This window comes from Lipotes vexillifer, unplaced genomic scaffold, assembly GCF_000442215.2.
Source record: "Lipotes vexillifer unplaced genomic scaffold, Lipotes_vexillifer_v1.1 scaffold670, whole genome shotgun sequence".
Classification (NCBI taxonomy): domain Eukaryota; kingdom Metazoa; phylum Chordata; class Mammalia; order Artiodactyla; family Lipotidae; genus Lipotes; species Lipotes vexillifer.
Window position 1 is genome coordinate 593,073 of NW_006778108.1, and position 21,469 is coordinate 614,541.

The 21,469-nt window shown below is 46.0% G+C and overlaps 1 protein-coding gene across 1 annotated transcript in view; it reads right to left on the bottom strand.

Annotated features, from left to right (window-relative positions):
- The window catches only part of KIF16B (kinesin family member 16B), a 277,180-nt gene that overhangs the window by 85,915 nt on the left and 169,796 nt on the right, over positions 1-21,469 (bottom strand). Inside the window, exons 21-23 of the mRNA XM_007451451.1 lie at positions 20,845-20,941; positions 20,081-20,131; positions 4,973-5,095 (exon numbers count right to left, since the gene is read on the bottom strand). Coding sequence (XP_007451513.1) covers positions 4,973-5,095; positions 20,081-20,131; positions 20,845-20,941 — 271 coding nt within the window. The remainder of the gene's footprint in view (positions 1-4,972; positions 5,096-20,080; positions 20,132-20,844; positions 20,942-21,469) is intronic.

Here is a 21,469-nt window from a genome sequence, read left to right on the forward strand (position 1 = left end):
GTCGTGTATTCCAGGTAGAGCGTGGAGTCTCGCATCCCTCTGGTCTGCGAGTGGACATGAGGCTGAGCTCCTGCAGCCACGTGACAGAAGGTGGGGACCTGTCCTCTCCTGAACAATACGAGGTGCCAGCAGCCTCCCTACAGGAGACGACACTACCACATGGGCTTCCAGGAGCAGCGGTTGAAGAGTGCCCGGGGGCCCAGATGAGGAAGGGAGGGCGAATCAGTGATGAACCTGCTGACAGAGATGGAGCACGAGGGGCCCCCGAGAGGCTGATTACAAAGGACACCCAGCCACATAACCCCTGAAGCCCCAAACATGCTCTGCCCCATGACAACACCTGTGGCCAGCCTTGTGTGGGTCACATCACAGTCATCTGTACGGGGGCCCATTCCCAGCCCGGCCCGTGTAAGGGCTGGGGCCTCACGGCTGCACAGGCTGACGAGGGCCCGTGGAGCTGACACCTACGGGAAAGACCGGCGATAAACACGACAACGACCAAGAAAAGAAAATGGGACTGTGGCTGTGACAGGAGTAAACCGGGTAACGGGGCGGGGGGGGGGGGGTGGCACTGGCGCACATGTCAACACTCGCCAGAGGAGACAGGAAGACAATCTCCTGTGAAGATTACTTCCGGTTTTAGAGGGATGAAAACTCTCAGGAAACAAAACGTTAAAAAAAAATTACCAGCGTTAGATTATTTCTTTATATTATCATTTTAACATGTAAGTTAAAAGGTAGGGGATTTAAAACTATGCTGGAGACATCAGCTTATTTCTATGACATCAGAGTATGACACCCTCTGTTAGCCATAAGCACAGATTTTGTGTCATGCTGAAATGCAATTTAAAAAAACATTAAATTCTACCCAGTCTGGTCCTAGCTAACTGAGGATGGCAAGTATAACGCAGGGTAATTGATTTCACGTATCCACTGAAAAGCAGTGGAAGCAGGAGTCTGAAGACGACCGTTGTGGTCCAGGTGGAGTTATTACTCGTGACGCCTATAGCTCTGCGCAAGCACGGACCGTGCAGGTATGTTCTGCTGACCAGCAGGCCATGTTCAACCACATTCAGCACAGAATGTGCTCTTTTCCAAGAGGAGCCAGCCTGCACACCTTCAGTTCTTCTGTCTGTCTCTGACATCAGCTGGCGGGATGCACCTCTCTCAACATAAATGCGTACACAGTTCCAGAAGGTTGTGCTACTGGGAGACACTGGCAGGTATAACTGCAAGGGTAACGACAGGGACAGATACCCTGACCCAGGGGTTCTCACATGAGTCCTTCAGGGTCAATAAAGGGGGAGGTGACACTAAGATGATAGCTTTCTGTATTGTCAGAAGCAAACATCGAAACAGACACCAACCCACAAACTGTGATGTATCCACACAGTGGATGCTGTTTAGCAATAAAAAGAAACAAATTACTGTTACACTTAACTACATGGTTGAATCTCCAAAAGGCATGTGGATTGGAAGCAGCCAGACCCAGGAGAGTAAATGCCACAAGGTCCCATCCCCACCACACGCCAGAAAAGATCCACATGATCTGTAGTTACAGAGAGCAGATCAGTGCTGGAGAAACTTTCTGGGATGACTGAAAAGTTCATAAATCTTGATTGGGGTGCTGGTTACAGGGGTGTATACATGTGTCAAAACTCATCAGACTGTACTTAAAATGTGTGTATGTCACTGGATGTAAACTATGTCTCAATGAAGTCGATTTAAAATATTAAATATGACCCAAGCCCAAAAACCTTACACTTACCCATTCTCACAGTTAGTTCACAAAAGAAAGTTGTTTTTAATCCCCCAAATAGAGAAGATATAAAAGACAGTCCTTTTGAATTAAAAACTCTATTTTTCTCATTTTAAAGCCCAGCGATGGAAACCTCCTCAGGACTCATCGGGGATCAGAAGACAAGCACTTGGGAACAGCTCTTCTCTCCCTCTCTCCCCCCAGACCCCCTCCCTGCAGCCTACCTCGAGCATCCCTTTAACAAGGATCATGACTGCTTCCTCTGGCAATGAACAGACCGGACTGGAGGACTGGAGCTACCAGGTTGGGGATTAAAATGAAATTGGACAGGAAGAAGGAATGATCTAAATAACTAATCAATTCATTCTAAAGCAGGCAGGGTAGGGAAGGGCAGGAGGCAGAGGGAACACGAAGGGTGAGGGAAAAGCTGAGAGACAGCGCTCTGGGGATGCCACCCCTCCACAAGCCAGCGTCCTCCTGGGGACCTGTCACCTCAGTCACTGGGGACTTGCACCCAACAGGACCTGCGGGTGCCCGAGTCAGCTCAGCCCCTTAAATGAACCAGATATAAAATATCTATATACCTTATCATCATATTTTCCTTCAAAGAAGATCTGAGACTAACAGAACAGACTTTTCTAAAAATAATACTTTTTACCTTCCTCTTCTTAAAGACATTGGCTCACCAAGAGAATTCAGTAGCAGCCAAAGTATGACCCTAAGTGTGACTACTTGTTCTAGAAAACACTGCCTGTGCACGAAATAAAGTGATGGAAGGAAAAGGCTGGCATAGTTCATTTTTAAACTCAGAACACTAAGAGGAAATAAACAACCAAAAAGCAAAGAAGAAGACAAAACAAAACCCCAAATCCTCATAAAGACACAGTAACACATTGAACGTCATTAAGGGGATTCCAAGGGTAAAATCTCACTCAGTCCCGACACCTTATGCAGCACTTAGGACGTGGCCGGCACTGTTCCAAGCACTTCACGTACAAAAGCTCCTACAGTCCTCAAACGAACCCAGCCTGCGGCTTTCCTCAGCCCCATTTCACAGATGAGGCACAGTGAGGTTACCTGGAGGAGTAACACTCCCCCGGCACTTTTCAGACAGCTACGCTTCTGCTGGAGCTTGGCTATTTTTGTCTATTTTGTTAAGGGCGGGACAGTATATTCCCAGGGTTTCTGTTTCTAGTACTGGGCCCTGATGCTTCTGTTGACGGGGTGCTCCACCCGCCACGGGAATGTGAGACCATCAGCCCTCCTCCCTGTAAATGCACAGGGCAGCCCTTCCTACTCGGAGAAGCGGGAATTCTCCAGGCAAATGCTGACAGTCCATTCCTGGTGCTAATGATGGCAATACCTGGGATGAGAACAGAAGGAAGCGGAACAATGACATGCTCTCAGACAGGGCTTCGATCAGTTCAGAGAGGGCCAGCCTAGATTCTGAAAGGTGCCAGACAGTTCCCATATGTGGTTTCTCTAACTTGCCTTTACGGTTGCATCTTCACAATTTTAGCCAGATCTGCATACGGTCAGGTCTATAATTTGCTTGCAACTTTTATTTAAATCAACTCAGTTAAAAAAAATTAAGTATCTTCTTTATTCATGACTTAAGTTCTATGCATGAAATCGATTTAATAGTCATACTTTATTAATACCTTTAGCTATGGAAATAAAATAAACCTATGTACCAACTAAAATCACTGCATGTCCTCCAGTGCTGTGAGTTCTATGTTTTGAAGAATTCAAATTCTGAACTGGTGAAAGCCAGTCTTTACCCTCTAATTTAAAAATACGGAAATAATACAAACACGCCTTAGGAAACTGTCTCTAAATATGTATAAATGGAACTCTCCACACACACAGTTTCAAATGGCTGACAAAAGAAACTGGGCAGGAATCAGGCATTAGGTCAGGAGGAGACGCACACTGGATCACAGACATGGTGCAACATTTTAATAAGAAATTGCAGAATCTGGCCAGTCAAGTTCAACCACCAACACTAGCACACAGGAATCATGTCTTCTCAACAGAAACCTCAAATATATACATTAATGTGCAAGTTTTGTTAAAAAAAAAAAAAGGGGGGGGGCTCAGTAGGCAGAAATAAGAATCTAAAACCTCGATTAATCAGGAAAGTTATTTGCATTGCTTCTCCAGGAAGACTGAAAAGGAGCGCCTGTGCCTAAGGGGAGGGATCCCCCCCTCACCGGAGCCCAGAGGCTCCTCTGAGGTGCAGCCAGGAAGTGGGGAAGCACGGGGCGGGGGGGGGCCCGCTGGCTTCAGGATCCCTCCCCCCTCCCTCCCCCCACAGCAAGCAGCTCCACGCTTATCTGCTTCTTCCTCCTACGAGACTCCCTGACCAAAGGGTTCAGCTAAAAAGAAATCTGGAAACCACTGGTGAGGCCCAATTTCCTCACCTTACCAATGAGGTAACATACAACACCCTCGCCTACCCTCGAAAATGAAGAAAGGTGATTAACCGTCAATTCCTCGAGGCGGGGATGGCGGCCAGCAGTATTTAACGAAGCGTTATGAGTCAATGGAAGTCAATTAGAAATACGATGAAGGGGAAGTGTTTGGGGAAGTATGAGGTAAGGAAACAGGCACATCTCTTCCTGAAAAGCTGTATAAATCAAATAATGTGTAAACAGGTTAGGAAAGCTCCCTAATTACGAACAACAGAAACAAAAACAATGAAAATAGCAGTAGAAATAACAACAGCTATAATGTATTCTTTATTATCTACCAAACACTGGAGTCAGCACTTTATATACACTTAATATCCCTGTGACATAAATATTATTATTCCCACTTCTATAGATTAAAAAACTGAGCCTAAGCCCATGGTAGGGTGACCAACTGTCCTGGTTTGCCTGGCACCAAATGGTTTCCCGAGGTGTGGAACTGTCAGTGCCGAAAGCAGGAAAATCCTGGGCAATTTGGGGTGGCTGGTGACCTTACCTGTGGGGCTGGTAGGTGACAGTAACTTCCGTGTCAGCCGGACCCCCCAGCCACCACTACCTTCTATGGGATAACTTCCCTCCATTTGCTCCAGCCTAGACTTTCACATACTGGTTTAAAGAAGGGCATGACCAGTATCGTACAAAACAACACGTTCATACGTAGCTTTAGCTCCATTTAGAAAAAAGACAGCACTGCAGAGCCTCGAGGCTCCATCCTCCAGAAGAGTAAAGAAGGGACACTTACCTTGACCTCAAACTCGAAGTGTTCGTCCTTCCCTTGGCCGCAGAGAACATAGCGTGGAATACTAATTTTGATGGGGTCCTTCAGGTTGTCTGGATTTGCTCCCAAAGAGCGAGACACCATCCGCTATCAAAGGCACATCAGATGGGAGAACAAAGAGAGAGACAAGATCACTGCACTGCAAATACCCCGCCCGGCCAGGCGGAGGAAAGGCGTTTCAAGCAAAGAAAAGAGCATCAGACCAGTAGAGTTTACTTAGAAAAATGATGGTTTCCTTTGAAAGAGAAATGCTAAGTCTCTCTCATGACAAAAGACCGTTTCTTTAGGGATACCATTCTAAAAAGGTAGGGCGAAAGCACTTCCAAATGTTGTTTGGCTTTGATGTTCCTTCCAATTTATAAGAACAAGTGAAAAAAAGGACAGATTACATATCCTGACTCTAAAAAAAAAAATCTGGTATAAACCAGATTCTTTTCTGAAAAGTCCTGATCACTGAACTTCTTTTTTCTTCACAGACTACCAGACTGCTGTACATAAAGCTCTAAAGCTGGAGATTTTATTCAAATGCACTTGATTTTTAACTTCTAGGCATTTTTATAAGGCAGTGTAGTGTGGAAAGCTCTTTAAACCACAATTAAAATGAATCCCCAGTGTTTTCTTTAGGCTCCATCTGATTAATAATCAACTGGGCTCTGACAAATGTCTACGGTCTGGATGGTGGGAAGACGGAGGCGCTTGAGGAAGAGGCATTAAAAAAAATGAGAAAGGAATTCTCCTGAGCGTGAATGGAAGGAAATCTCTGAACAATCCTTATCATTAGCACTAACGGAGGGCTTTACGAAACATAAGAGGATGTGTTTTTGAAGCAGTAACAGTAATAAAATCAAATCATATTTATAGTTAGCATCATAATTGTAGTTAGCCGTTTATTGAATACATCCTATTACCCAGAACTGTGCTGAACAGTTTATGTGCGTCATCTTGTTTAATCCTCATGACCCTCCCCAGGAGGCAGGAACCATTATGAACCCAATTTATCAGATGAAGAGTCCCAGGACTCAGAGCCTAGGTAAATTTTAAGAGTTTAGGTAACTTAGAGGTAAGTGGTAGAGTCAGGATTTGAACTCAGGCTAACCGAGAGAGCCCACATGCATCACCACTATACTGCTAGCGTGACGTTTATTTATCAATGTATTTTGTAAAATTTTTTATGGGAGTATAATTGATTTACAATGTTGTGTCAGTTTCAGGTGTAGAGCAAAGTGAATCAGTTATACACATACATATATATCCACTCTTATTTTTAATTAGAGTTGATTTACAGTATTGTGTTAGTTTCAGGTGTAGAGCAAAGTGATTCAGTTATAGTTTTTCATACTCTTTTCCGTTGTAGGTTATTACAAGATTATGAATATAGTTCCCTGCGTATGCAGTAAATTCTTATTATCTATTTTATATATAGTGGTGTATATCTGATAATCCCAAACTCCCAATTTATCCCCCCCGCCCATTTTCCCCTTTGGTAACCGTAAGTTTGCTTTCTCTGCCTATGAGTCTGTTTGTCTTGTATATAGATTCATTTGTATTATTTTTTAGATTCCACATACAAGTGATATCGTATTTGTCTTTCTCTGCCTGACTTACCTCACCCAGTACCTTTCATGAAATTTTAAAGTAAGTCCATCCACCTGAGATCAACTGAGCTAATAAACACCTCAACATATACAGAATTTAAGAAGATGGAAAACCCATGGTTATACAACTAAACTCACTGATTTGACCAAAAATACAACAGGGGCGACAAGCTCCCTTTCCCTCAGGCAGAAAGGGGTCCTGGACCCTTGGATCCTCGGTCAGGTGTAGCATGGATGGTCCAGGTTTGCTGTGCATAGGAAATCTCAGGTCTCTGGATGACATGGAGGTACGTGACTTGCCTCAGGTGGCTGCTTTCATCGAGCTGACAGCGTAAACACATTGGCACGATATGAAGTTACCAGAGCCTTTTAGAGCACCTTAATTTTTCACTGCGTGGCTGGTTACCCCAAACAAGAACCATTCCTTTTATTGCAGTGGTGCACCTGTTTAGCTGTCCTTGGTGTCAAAAACCATAGCGGAAATCCCTAAAAAGAGAGTTTCTTGATACGTGTATTGCCAAAGACCTTTCAATCCACTAACAGTATTATTTCCAAATTACTATGAATGTAGACATCTCCCGAAACATGGGATATGTTTAGCTATTTGAAGGTGAAAAGGCAGAGAAATAATCTAGTGCTTTTATTTATTTTCAACAAACACATTTAATGTTAAGAAATGTCTTTGACCTCAAAGCCCATGGTTTGGCCATGCAGTCCTTGCTCTGCTGCCGTAGCTCTGAAACCTTCTATGTCACGCTTGTAACTGTTATTTTTCAAGTGGGAACATAACCTCTCTTCCACATGTGACACAATCACCTGGGAACTCCACTGCTACAGTGCGAGCACGTGTGCGCGCGCACACGCACGCGCGTGTGTGTGTGCGTGTGTGTGTGGAGTTGGGAGTGGAGAGCTGTGGTGTCCGGAAGCGCAAAGGCGCTTAGAACAACCTCAGCAGAAGGGCTGCTGCTGTCAGGCTTTTAAGCAAGAACCGGTAACACTAGTTTAGAAGACCCACTCCCGGATCCTCCCTACCGCTTAGAACTACAGGCCCTGGCGGCAGCTGACTGGGTGAGGAGCTCTCTCTGCACAGCTGCGGGCTCCCCTTTAAGGGGCAAGAAGGGGGAAAAGGAGGAAGCAAGAAGAGCAATCAAATCGTTCCCCTTCAGGCTCGGTCGACAGACACACAGCGTGATAAACCAGAGCAGTGCTGTTAGTGCCGCTGGGCTAGAGCAAAGCCCTAGGGGTCTGGTGCTCCTAAATGGAGAGGCAGCAACCCCAGCTAGGGGACGGGAAAGCCTCGTGGAGAAGGGGCTCTGCAGCCGGGTACACAAGGATGAGAAGGAGTTTTCCAGGAGGAAGAGAAGGCTCGTTCTGGCAGAAGAAAGGGTGCCCTCGCTATAAACCTTTAGTTCACTGAGGAAAGTAAAGAAATACCTGGGCCGATGTTTGGCACAGAGTAGGTGCAGAGAGGAGGGGGGGATGGGGAGAGGGGGGGGGAAGAACTGTTCCCCGCCAATCGATTAGGAACAGTGTGTTACCACATGTGTTGTGGGTTCTCATCAAGGTGCAGAGGACAATACCAACACGTTTGAAACACGCGGTGGATTCTCCACCCATGTCTGCTTCCCTGAAGCAAACACAGAAGAGGGACTTGGACGCCACGTGGCCGTCACCTGGAGGACACTCAGAATTCAATCCGAGCTTTCGGAGCTGGTCTCTGAGGAATAGTCACCCACCCTCTCCGAACCTCCATTTTGTCGTCAGTGGAAATGGGCACGATGTTTCCCTCCATGTGGCAGGAACCCAACTGTGACCAAGGCCGTGTCCCGCCCCGTGGGACAAGTAAACTGATAATTACAGCAGGATGAGAAAGTTATGATGGGGGTCACTGAGTGAAAAACATATATACAGATATTGCTACCCAGATACTGTGAACTTTCCTGAGGAAGAACTGCAGTCAAAACCGCCCAGGTACATTGTCAACCAAGCAGTGGAGACTTAACTTTCTAAACACCTTTCCCTATAGGCGCCCCTAGGATACACAATCAAACATCGATGTCTTTTACTGAGCGCCAGCTATGGACCATACACAGGGCCAGGTCCTGGGAATACAAAGTAACTTTGACAAAGTATCTGTAACTTCTAAGACCTTTAGTTTTTCTCAACTGCATTAAGTTTTAAACAAAGACAAGGTTTTTCTACGCTAGATGGATTATAGGCTAAAGTTAGCAAACGCTACCTTAACCTTCTTTTTTCATATGTCAACTTTCAAAGGGGGTTAAGACTGTAACTGATGGTCTGGTTCTTACACAGGCATTTTAAGACTAGAAAGTTCTCTAAGAATGCATAATTGTGAAATCAATTGCTAATGAAAAGAAAGTTGTTTGATGCATAGGCTCATAAATCCCTTACAGAAAAAAATCACTGCCTTTGATAATTTAACTGGGTATATGAATTACGCAGAGACCAGTTACCTAGGAGAAACTGGATCTTATTATGTAGCTCGCCTAAATCCAGGACGGCCCTTTACATCCCAGCACATGCACGTGTACCGCAAGAAAAGGTTCTAGATGGTGGTACACAAGAGCCACTGCTCCATTCAGGACCAGACAGGGAAGAATAACTGAACCCATTGCTGAGAAGAGGATATTTCTCTTCATTATTTTGCACGTTGGGGATTAGAAATATTGTCAGAGCTCCCACTAACATCTGGGACCACAGTTTACTTCAATCTCACTGATTTCACAGTTAACTAAATATTAACAGGTGTAGAGAAATGAACACCTGCAGAAATGAATAACTGAAGAATAAGCCAGGGATCTGAAGACATTTGAGCAAAAGTATAGAGAAAAATTAAGAGTATGTGCTTCCACCAAGTCACTGCTGCAACGTAATTTTTAGACACTATGTTCTGAAGTCAATTTGATGAGAAATGTCGAATTCTCAGGATATACTGTGAAAGGTTCCTGACATTCTCCTAAACTATGTTTATGTTGGGCAGGAAGGAAAACTCACATAAATGTCTCCTAAATTTATTTTTTATTTGAAAGGAGCTATATTTTGAATATCTTGAGATTTACAGTAGACAAACAAATGTGTGCTGTATCATATATCCCATTATTTATGAGAGCTTTTAAATTTCTATGGAATTATTTATTTTGGAAGCAGTCACAGTTTCTCTACATGTAGCGAAAAAGATTCTTAAACTTGGAAGGGGAAGCTGGTGACACATCATGCTAGGAGGTAAAGAAACATGACAGGCTGTATGTCTGGAAGCACGTCTCACAGGAGATCTGGATAAATATGTAGGACAGGTCAAGGAATTTTAAATGCACCACAGAGTGGTTCTATTTAGAAATAAAAGGTCAAGGAAAAGTACATAATTAGTAACTTGGATTACATTCCTGTACATAAGAAATATCTTTTAGGGATTTCCCGGGAGGTCCAGTGGTTAAGACTTCGCCTTCCAGTGCAGGGTGTGTGGGTTCGATCCCTGGCTGCAGAGCTAAGATCCCACATGCCTCGCAGCCAGAAAAATGGAAACATAAAACAGAAACAATACTGTAACAGAGTCGATAAAGACTTTAAAAATGGTCCTCTTTAAAAAAAAAAAAAAAAACTTTTAAAATAAGATACAGAGAAATATTTTTCTGATAGCTTTTAACAAAACAACATCCTGTGTCAACAAATTCACTATTTTTCCAGTGGTGGGGAAATATTATAGTCCAGTCCTCAGCCTAAAGAAGCAGACAGAACACAGGCTACGTTCTGAATATTCAGATTAGAATCTTCTCTTCCTACTCAGGCTGTCTCCTTCAAAAGGAGCAAATTAAGAAAATTAATAGGAAGCGGCATTAACATCCACTAGGATCGTTGTCGGCGCTGCACAGGGCACAGAGTGAACCGATTCCAAAGGGAGTCATCAACATTCTCCCCTAAATGCTCTAATTACATACCAGATGGCTGAATTCAGTATATGCTTTAACCATGACAAGGTCAGGGCTCAGGACGGCCGCCTGATCTCTTAGCCAAATAGCCAAGCTTTGCTTCTAAAAGACAGGCAAACCTGGGTTTTTATCAGATTTAACAAAAACTAGTAATTCCCCTTTCTCTGTTCCCAGCATAGCACATATTTCTAATCCCTCTTTTTTCAACCACACATGCCACAGTAATAGTTCTAATTAGAGCTATTTGCATCAAGCACCTACTATGACCCAGCAGTTTGAAAATGGGGGTCTGGGGCAGAGATGGTGAGGACCCATCACCTTCTCAAATATGAGCCATGTCACAGGAAATGGGGCATAAGGGTAACCTGTGTGAGCAGATGTACGTTACAAATGTGGCAAAAAGCCAAGACATGCTTGCATTCCTCTCCAGAAGGTGAAGCCTGCCTGTGCTGTGAAGGGACCGGGGCTAGTCCCACACCACCTTTGAAGGCTTAGTACCTACAACTGACCTGGATTTGCTAAGACACATGGCACACCTGCTCCAGGTCAGGGTCAGGACTTAACAACAGCCCGACATGTAGAACCACCATGAACTGCATCTCATTTTAAAGTGAGTTTAAAAGATGCACATCAGGAAACAGAAATATGGGTTTTCAAATAAAGGAGTGTTTATTTCCTTTTGATATGTATCTGTATCTATATGTTATCAAGGATAAATTACCCAGAAAATGACAAACTGTGTTGGATATAAATGCTTGTGGAATATCCTGAGTTTACTGGCCTTCCAGTAAATTCGAATCTGTGATTCTCACTAAACGTAGATTATTTCATCCATGTAGATCTGAGTTGATCAACATTGTTTCAAGGTTTGGAAATACTGAATGATCTGATGAATGTTTCAGGCTGAAGCTATTAAAAATGTCCCCATCTTTCTCTAGACCAAAAAGAACTTTAATGGTCATTGTCTCTGGATAATCCATCGTTAGACGGATGATTTTAAAAAAAAGACTAAATAACAGGTCTAGTACGAATGTGGCAGTAGCTGTCATGTGGCTCTCGTTACCAAACATGAGTCTAGGCAGTTGAGGACCTGAGGAGGGAAAACCAGCTGATCTCCCTCCTGTTTCTACAATGTCTTTAACGACCCAAGAAAAATACCACTCATCGTGACTCACTGATCTCTGCTGAGCCCTGGTTTTGGTTCAAACTGTACTGATTTCTCAGGTCCAGGCAAAACTGAAGTGGGGGTAGGGGATTGGTGGAGATTCTCTTTATCAGGTTTCTGTAGAGCATATTGTTTAATCTTCCAACTAAAGGAGCAACTTTGAGCACACAAGGTTATCTGTACTGTACTGCCACAACGATTATACCCAGGATTTTCTTCTGTAAGAGCTAACATGTAGAGAGCAAAAAGGAGACATCAGGCGTACGAAGACACGATGGAATTGCGAAGAAATCTGTAAGCCAATTCTTGAAAAACAAAACTCATAAAAAGAGAAATAATATTTAATGTCTAGAAATCCCTAGAAAAAAGTTACAAGTCAGAAAAAAATCAACAGTTCTTCCAATCAATTATTCATTCCTACGAAAAAAACAAATCAACAACAAAAAAAATGTATTCAGGCAATGTCAACAATAACCATGACCAGAAGGTGACGCTGGCAATTGTGGAAAGAACACACCTTCTGGAGTAAGGTCTGGGTCTGAGCTCCAATTCCCAATCAGTGATCCTTTCGGATACAAAATGGAAATCGATAACAATCCGCCCATCCTGGGAGGATCACTGTGGGGCTCCAAAGAAACAATACGTAGGAAAGAACTCTGCACACTGTAAAGCACAATATAAAGGGTGGTCAGGGCTGTTACCGCTGTAGTCCACTGCATCTTCAGCAACAGAAGGTTTTAACGAGATGGCAGAAGAAGAAAACATGAGTAGTGATTTATAATAGAATCTCTTTCCTTCTCACCAACTGTATTCTGTTCTGTTCCTTATAAAGAAGGTTTTAAAAAGAATTACAACGGTGCATCCTTAAAAAGAGATTGGACGGTGGTGGTTTGGAATCTGTGTTGTGTAGGAACCAGCAGGGGGACCGAAGAGTGTTGGAGGTAAAGAAGAAAACCCCGTTGGGGCTTCCCTAGTGGCACAGTGGTTGAGAGTCCGCCTGCCGATGCACGGGACACGGGTTTGTGCCCCGGTCCGGGAAGATCCCACGTGCCGCGGAGCGGCTGGGCCCGTGAGCCATGGCCGCTGAGCCTGCGCGTCCGGAGCCTGTGCTCTGCAACGGAAGAGGCCACAACAGTGAGAGGCCCGCATACTGCAAGAAAAAAAGAAAAAGAAAACCCCAAGGAGGTGAGAGAGAGCGCACTGTGTTCTTGGGCACCACAGACAGACGGACTGCAGATGGAGGTCACATTAAGGAAAATTATGGAAACGACGGTCTAACAACGAGAGCAGATCCCAATGGATAAACTGCTTCAGAGGCAGGTGATGATCAGCCTGTGGGGGTGTCAAGCAAAGACTGAACCGGAAAATAAGTTCAACTAGTAACTAGGACTCAGTACTTCCATAAGGGAGAGGTCCTACAGGTTTTATCTGAATTTACCTTCAGTAGAACCTTGGGAACCCTGACCCAATGCATCTGGGTGTGGTCCCAATTCTCTCTCCCTTGTAGCCAGAGGAGGAGGAGCAGATATTCCTGCCATGGCTTCGAGGCGAATGGAGTGTGCACTGCCTTTTGCCCCTTGACTTTGGACTTGCATGTGTCACTTGCGTTGGCCAAGGGGATGTTAGCAGTCATGACGCACGGCTGCCTTTTCGTGCTTCTGTCATCGACATGATACGGCCACTGCCCCTTCCACATAGATCCAAAATGAGGCAGGCGGTGCAGACCAAACTAGCTGACCTAGTTAGCCTAAAGCAGAGCTGCCTCGATTTACTTGCAAACCATTAGTGAGAAATAAAAGCGTTTTTTTGGTATGTCACTAAAATTTTGAGGGTTGCTTGCTATTTGGCAATAGCTGACTGATATGACATCTATCACAAAAGATACGGTAAGGAAGGAAGCAGCATCAACTAAAGTGAATAGTGGAAGCTGTGTAACTAAATTAACAAAACGACCTCACTAGAAACTGGTCTGTCCAAGAAGACCATCTGAGAAGCATTAATAAAAGTGCTCTAATCTATTTATCATTCAAAACTATAATTCATCACTCATCTAAAGAATGTAAATAAAAATTACTGTAATTACTACCACTGGAAGGCATAAGCATTCTCTCCAAAGGATGCACACACATTTTTTTAAGTAATGAGAACAGGGAGACAAACTGTTTTGAAATGTTTTCCAACAAAGACGAAATAAATTCACCCTGCCAACCACAAGTCTGCACAACAGGCAGCTGTGAGCAAAATGGATTTTAATCAAATTCAGATGAAATCACTGTTGCAAAAGGCCTCAAAGAGGTATTGTCTAGAACGCATTAACAAGCTCCACTGTGTGAATGCTTACGCCTATATTATGACAGTGCAAGATGCCACATAATAAAGTATGTATGAACCTATTTCTTTCTGATACAGGAACTCGTTACAACTGAGAAGACGGTACTTCAGGCTGGACGCCTGCTCCGTCGCAGCAGTGTCCCAGCTCAGAAGCCCAGAGAGTGAGCCCATGGGCCAGAGTGGCCCTAGGACCGAAGCCACGGAGGACAAGGGCACGCACACCACTCCACTGGCTTCTCCAAGCATCATGACCACCTTAATACTCACTTCATGCCGGCAAATCAAATTCTCGTATCAGGACCGTATTTGATCTCAAGGTAAAAAGTATGTTTAGGTGAAAAGAAGTGACATGTGAAATCTGAATTGCCCAGAGGCGGCTGCTTCTGTTTTGCAGCACGAGCAGAATGCAGCCCTCATCTCGGGCCACTTGGACCATAAAGCAGACTGAACAAGTCATAACCGATAATATGATCTGTATGCGATGCCCACTTTCGCTGCGTGCTCCATCTACGGACAATATTAAAGAACGTCATTTATAACGCAGTAGGATTCTGCTTCTTTACCTATGAGGACGAGCAGGTCTGTCTGTTTAATATGTATCACTCTGTTAAAATTTTAGACTGCTCATATACTGTTTTCTTTCCAACCAAGGTATCCCTCTGCTGGCATCTTAAACTCCACCCTCTCCACTCTTAATGATCATTCATTCCGTTCTTCTTATCAAGAACATACGAGAAAATACTCAATTTAAATTAGGGGAAATATTATTGATAAGATATTAGAAGACTACTGTGGTTCATTTTGGAAGTTTGTTCTGTGGGAGAGGATCCACCAGCCAAGCATGCGACAAGCTAACTAACTGTAATAATGTCCTTACCACAGACTCAAAAGCTTCCATGTGTAAGGCAACAGGGTGCGTGTGTGTGTGTGTGTCTGTGTGTATCGGGGGTGGAGGGTGTTGCTGAAGAGGTAAAAACAGGCTCCACATGAAAAGGTAAAAACATTTGAATTCTACCGCCTCAAAAAGACAAAAAGCTCCGCTTGGCCACCGCAAACCAGGCTGCGGCCAGCAGTGTGGACCCTGACGCGCTCTCCCGGGTCCTGCCTCTCCCCGCTCACTTCCCCAGAACCTGGGGAGAGGAAAACCAGTGCTGAAAACTTGGAGCAAGTTCAGTAGCTTGTTGTCGGCGCTGATGGGGAAGAGAGGGAAGACCTGCATTTCCTGACCAAAGGGAGACGGTCAGTCCCTGGAAGGGTCAGCCCTGGCACTGGCCCTATCACGGACGAGGAACAGAAGTGAAGGGGGGCTACAACATTATATTGCACGTTATGAAAATATCTGACCAGAACACAAAGTGGCCCCTGCAGGCCAGGCTAAAACGAAGGCCTTAGTGGAACGGCCGAGTCGCTAAGCGCGGACGCACTGCAGCGCAGCTGCCGTGACCCTGGCTGAAGTGAAGGACAGGGCCAGGGGGAGGTGGCCCCCTTCCTCCTGAGAGGACACTCATAACTGAGAAACAGGAGAAGGTGCGCAGAGCAACCCAGGGTCAGATGCAGTAAAACATCAGTACAAAACGTGTAACCCGACTCCGCACAGGAATGTGAACAGCAGGGTGGGGGGGACGACAAAGGAAGGGGTCAACCAGAGAAGGGAGAGATTTCTGCAGAGCCCAGCTTCAAACCTCTCACGAGGAGGAGGGCAGCCGGCTCCTGGGTGGTACCGGTGGGGAGAAGAGCCCGACCTGAGGCAGATACGGGCACGAGTTGCTCTCAGAAGCCAGGCCAGCAGGCCCCCGTGGTCGGAGGTGAAGGAGGGTGAGCCAGCTGAGAGGCAGGCGGGAGGGCCGCCAGGGAAGCGCCGGATGCCATCGACGTGGTCTCTATCTGATAAGATAGCACACGGCAGCCTGGGAAGTTACACCGGGGCTAAGAGTCTCTCTAGGAGAGGACCATCAAAGCTCAGAGAATGGCCTGGCACACTGGGGGCATGTGGCCCAGGGGAAGGGCAGTCAAAGCTAAGCCAACGAGGAGCTGAAGTCATAGGCTGGAAAGGAACAGTCCAGAGTCTGAAGGGAGGAGGGAAAAGGCAATGCCCTGAAGAAGACCCCACAGGGCAGGGGCGCTGCCTACATCCTACATGTTACAGGGAGGGGAGGGCGTTGTAAACCCCCAGGTCCTCCAGGGAAGCCTGATGTGTCACTAACGTGCTCGGCGGCAGAGCTGTCCTAACCTTGGCCAACAGAGGACGTCGAGAGGGTCACTGCCAGACCAGACAGCTTTTCAGGCACCACAAATCCGCCTGCCAGTGTCCAGCAGAAATGGACTCCAAGGCACATAACCACAGGTCAACAGGAGCACAATGTGAAATGCTTCCAGCACCTCACAAATAATGAGGACCCGATTCACAAGGCTGACGTTCAAGAAAGTGAAGCAAGGTGGTGATAAAGATATTTCATCAGAGCTCTACTATCACCTATTTTAAGTTCAGTGGCGATATTTAAAATATTTACATTTTCGATTTATAGAGGCCTGCATTTTTCCAGTTTCAAATCAGTTAGCTACACTGAGATAGTCATAGCCCTGGATGACTTTCATCATGTTTCTTTTACGAAATATACATATGCGGAGTATTTTCACAGGTCTCCTCCCTAGAGCCTTGTCAAGTGTGCGATTAGCCACAGAGCCTCGTCCTGAGAGGTGAGGGTCAGTTTCCAGACCTCAGGGGCCACATTGCGGCCGCCCTCCGGACCCAAGGTGCTGGTGCACAGCTGAACATTCTGGGCTTCCTGAGGGTGCTGGGTGGCCCTGCTTCCTGAATCTGATGGGTGTCTGAGTTTCGGGAAGAAGACGAGTTCGATGGTGGATGCTGTTTTCATCTCTGGAACAACAAGACACCTGTATTCACTTAAAGCTCGGCACCTGACCACATCAAACCGTGTCCCTGGAGGCGGAGAGCTCGGAGGGCCGCTCTGAGGATAGAACACGCGGTCTTCCCTCACCAGGGCGACGTGGGTGTTGAGAAGGACCAGCGGCTGGCAGTGGCCTGGGCCAGAGCCACCCTTGACTCTGACCGCCGTGTACAGCAAGAGCTGAACCTCCACCAGAGACGGAGCGTCCACGTCCAGGTTTCCGTGAAGGAAATAAATCAGGTTGACCAGGGTATTCTGGAACCTGGATGACAACTGAACTCCGTTCACCAAAACTAAATCAGGGATTTCCGCCTTCCAATCAAGGGAAAGCTGGACCAGATCTTGCTGGAACAAAAGATGGCTGGTGCAGGCGGCGGCATCGGCCTCAGACGTCAGGACACACAGGAGGTCCCAGCATATATACCGACAGAGGTGTCTGCTGTAGGTAAGTGTGGTGAGCAGGAGACTCTCTGCAGAGCCCAGGAGTGAAACGCTCTGCCCACCAAAGCCGATCTGAACCCCCTGTAGCCCAGAGAGGGGCAGAGCGTGGAGCAGGCCCACGGAGGCTGGGGGATTCAGAACCAGCGCGCACAGGGCTGAGCGGAGCAGCAGCTCACACGCGGGCCAGGGGGTGGGCTCCACGCAGCTGGCGACAGCGAGCCAGTACACACACTGGGCCTCACTCGTGTCGCCCGAAGTCCTGGTAGGGAATCGGCCACCAGCTCAAGGAAGCCTTTCAAAGGGCACTCTGGAAGCTTCAGCATTTGGTCTGGGAATCGCAAGAGCGTCTGCTTAAGCACAGAGCCCGCTCTGGCACCTTCCACCTCTAGGCAGAAGACAGAGCCCAGCGAGGAGCCTGGAAAGTCGGCAGCTGCGGGGCCAGCAGGCAGGCCCGGGGCTCTGTAGGGCACCAGGCTCCCTGCCCACCCGACGGCCCCGACCCTTCCCTGCTGCTGCCAACCTGAGCTTCTTCGGGAAAAGAACGAGCTTCTGGTGACACCCCGGGCGCCTCCAAGAGCGTGTCCAGGGGTAAGAGTTTCAGAAACAGCGGCCTCGCGATGAATGCTGCCGCACGGGAGGCGAGCCCCCAGGGTCCCACAGGCTCCCCGCGTGCCCGCCCGCAGCGGGTGACTACTGGTGTCTCTGTAAAGGTCTGAGACCCGCTGGTAAAAAGATCTCAACCCGCTGCTTCCCTCTGGCCTGACACTCACGGGTGACCCCGGAGAGCTCACTGCCTTGGCCACCACCTCCTCCCCGGCTTCCTGCTCCCGGCAGAGCTCGGAGGCCGGAGCCCTCGCGGGGGACGCTGTGGCTTGAGACACCTTCAGAGAGGACGAGGCAGAGGAGCTGGCTCTGCCTGGTCTGCTCACTCCCGCTGTGCACAGACACTTCCTGGGACGCGCATTGCGGCCAAGTCCAGCTCGACGTGACCCCCGGGCTGTGTTCACCTTCAGGGGTCGTCGGTTCACTGAAATTTTCTGACTCACCCTGAAAATGTCCCTCACCGCTGGTGCTGCTTTCGCTAAGAAAAGAGATTTTAGTTAGATCGACGTGTTCCGGTTGAGAGCCGCCCCTGTTACAATCGCTGCTGTGCGACGGCTCGGGCTCCGAGGACTGAGACCCCCGCTGGCGGGCCCCTCCGCCTGGTGCTGAGGAGGGGGCAGAGGGACCTGAGATGCTCTGGGTCGCGGGCCGGATCCAGTGGTGGTTCTGGTCCACCTTCCTCCTCTCCTCTCGGCTGGGGGCGTCAGTGACTTCTTTGGACAGCAACGGGGCAAGAGAGCTCTTCTGTCGAAAACAGGTGAAATTGGGCTGTGGCACCTTTTGCGATTCTTTTCCACATGAAGATTCTTGTGGGCACTAGTTTCATCGTGTGGAGTAATGCAGAGGCTCAATCGAAAGCCTAAGCCATTCGTGTTGACTGATTTATGATTTCAGAATAGAGGACCTGATTCACACGCAAGGCATCAATTTCCATATTTCATATCTTATAAATCGCCAACTATTTTGATCAAAATATGTTGTATGGGACTGATCCACAGTATCCACTTCTTGGCCTAGTATTTTATTTACTCTAAAATAAACCTTAAAATCTATGATGCAATTTTCCAATGGGCAAGTAAGAGTAATCGGGGCAGACTTAATGCAAATCAGAAACTGACAAGTATTCCAACTTCATGCATGTTTCTCTGGCCTCTTGGTTTGTTTCACTGGAATCCTTCATTATAACTGCCCCGCTTAGATCGTCATAATGATATCTACAAACCAGCACCAGGAAAGGTTCACTGCCAGCCTGCTACAGACCAGGCACGTGGACACAAAGAAATGAAAGGCAAACGTCCTTCTCTTCACAAGCTTACCTGCTGAGGAAACGGATGTCCACAGGAAGACAGTGTCATTCCTGGATGGTTGGGATGGAGGGCAAGGTGGTGGCCAGTCTCCCATGGGACACCCACCCCTCCGCCGCTCGCTCTGTTTAGTGATGTAAGATTTCCACCACCTCGCAGTTTTGCTTCTTTGCTTTTTAATTTAGGAGTGTGTGGGAAGGACAAGTCCCTCAGCAGAGGAAAATACAGGTAAAGCCTTACAAATCGTATGCCCAAACAAACCTTGGTTTGACAACCCACCAGAGAAATAAGCTACCCAACCAGGAGTATTTCCTCTGCACCGTTGCCAATGCGGTCGATAAAACACGCAGGGTTTCTAAAACCTCGAGAAGTACCCAGTTTCATTTCCAAACCCCCTATCTTATTCTGATTATATAATTCAGCCTTTTAAATGCAGACCAAGGGAAAGGATACTGCTACAGATGAAAAACTGGGCAAAGGGCCTCCACCACAGCTACACGCCATTCAAACAGAGTCAAAGCAGTTTGCAAAAAGAAAAAAACAACACAAAAAACCCTAACAATAAATAAATAAATAATAAATAAATAAATAAAGCAGTTTGCAACCAGCAGGATTCCATTTAATTTTAAGTCATATAATAGCTTGCCTTGCTTATTAGCCATTAATCTCACTGGGAACTTGAAATTCTAATTATGCAACTAAACACTAAGAAAATTTAATCACACAAGCGTGCTGTAATTTAAGGCAACCCTATCAACCTGAAAAGTCATTACCTACCTCATATTTTAGCTTACGTTGAATGGTGCCATTGTGAAGTTTCTCATTATCCTGAAAAGAAAATAAAAGCCCCCTATATTAAATTATAGCATGTTCATAAAGAGGGGAAAAAAAGATTTGATTAAAATATTTATGAGAACAAAATTCTAAGGAAACATACTTGTCATTCCACAATGACAACCCTTCTTGAGAATTTATATTCCCAAGGTAAACGGGACTCTATCGATACATCTGCCTGTAAGGGAACTGAACCATTTATTCCTAATCTTAAAATTCGAAGAACAACATTAAAGGCAAATTTCCTTAGGACACTTCTTAATTTGCAGGGTAGAAATGAAATGACTTTATTTTGATAAAAATCAACTTGTCACAAGTATGTATCTTCTCAAAGGCAAAATTATATTTCTACTTGGGATAATTTATCGAGTGAATTTAAATACTTACGGAAATTGATTATATTTTTGGAGAAAACAGAAAGGTGTTACGTGTAGCATTTTAATAAATCAAACAAAGTAAATAAAGCACTTCAGGAAACTTCATATTCACTTAAGCATTACCCCCAGAAGTTCAAAATTTTAAAATAAAGTTACTCTTGAATTAATACTATTTATAAACTGTTAAGCTCCACCCGAGCAATATTTAATATTTCTACACATTTTGCATCTCAATTTTCTGAGAAACAGTACATAAAAGACCACCCCCCAGCTCCTTACTGAAAGGTCATCTTGAAGACGAATCACCAGATCACCTGCTCCTCCACTCACCTTCACGGTCTCGGCAGGTGCACCACTGCCATCGCCAGCCACACGGTGCAGATCCTGAAGGCGCCTCTGGACTTCTTCTTCAATGTAAGCACTGATCCTGGAAGCAAAAGAGATGGGGGTCCGTGACCGCTTCTAACCGCACAGGACATTCTGAGATCTTCTCGTTACTATGCCCTTTGCGACTGGGAACCTTCTCGTTCTAAATGCCAAATGTAATCACAACTCAGGATCCGGAACATTTGTCAACTTTCTAAGAAATCGAATGCCGTGTGTTTACTATCTGGGTTTTCCCCAAACAAGAGTGGCATGGACGTATAACCAAATCTTGGGAACAGAAGGGAGACTCAGTGATCCCATCCAAATCACTCCCTATGTCCTGAGCGGAACCCCTGCTGCAGGACAGGGGAGAGTCGCAGACTCGGGTTCCAGATGACTCTGCGGTCTCAGAAGGCATCACTACCCAACACTTCATTCACCGAGCCTCCGTTTCCTCACACAGAAAACGATGATTCTTATTTCTCACAAAACACAAAGTCATTTCAGAGGATGAAAAGGAAAAACAAAAAGTAGATGCACTCTCCACAGACCTTCACTATTGGATGGAACAATGTCTCACATCATTCCT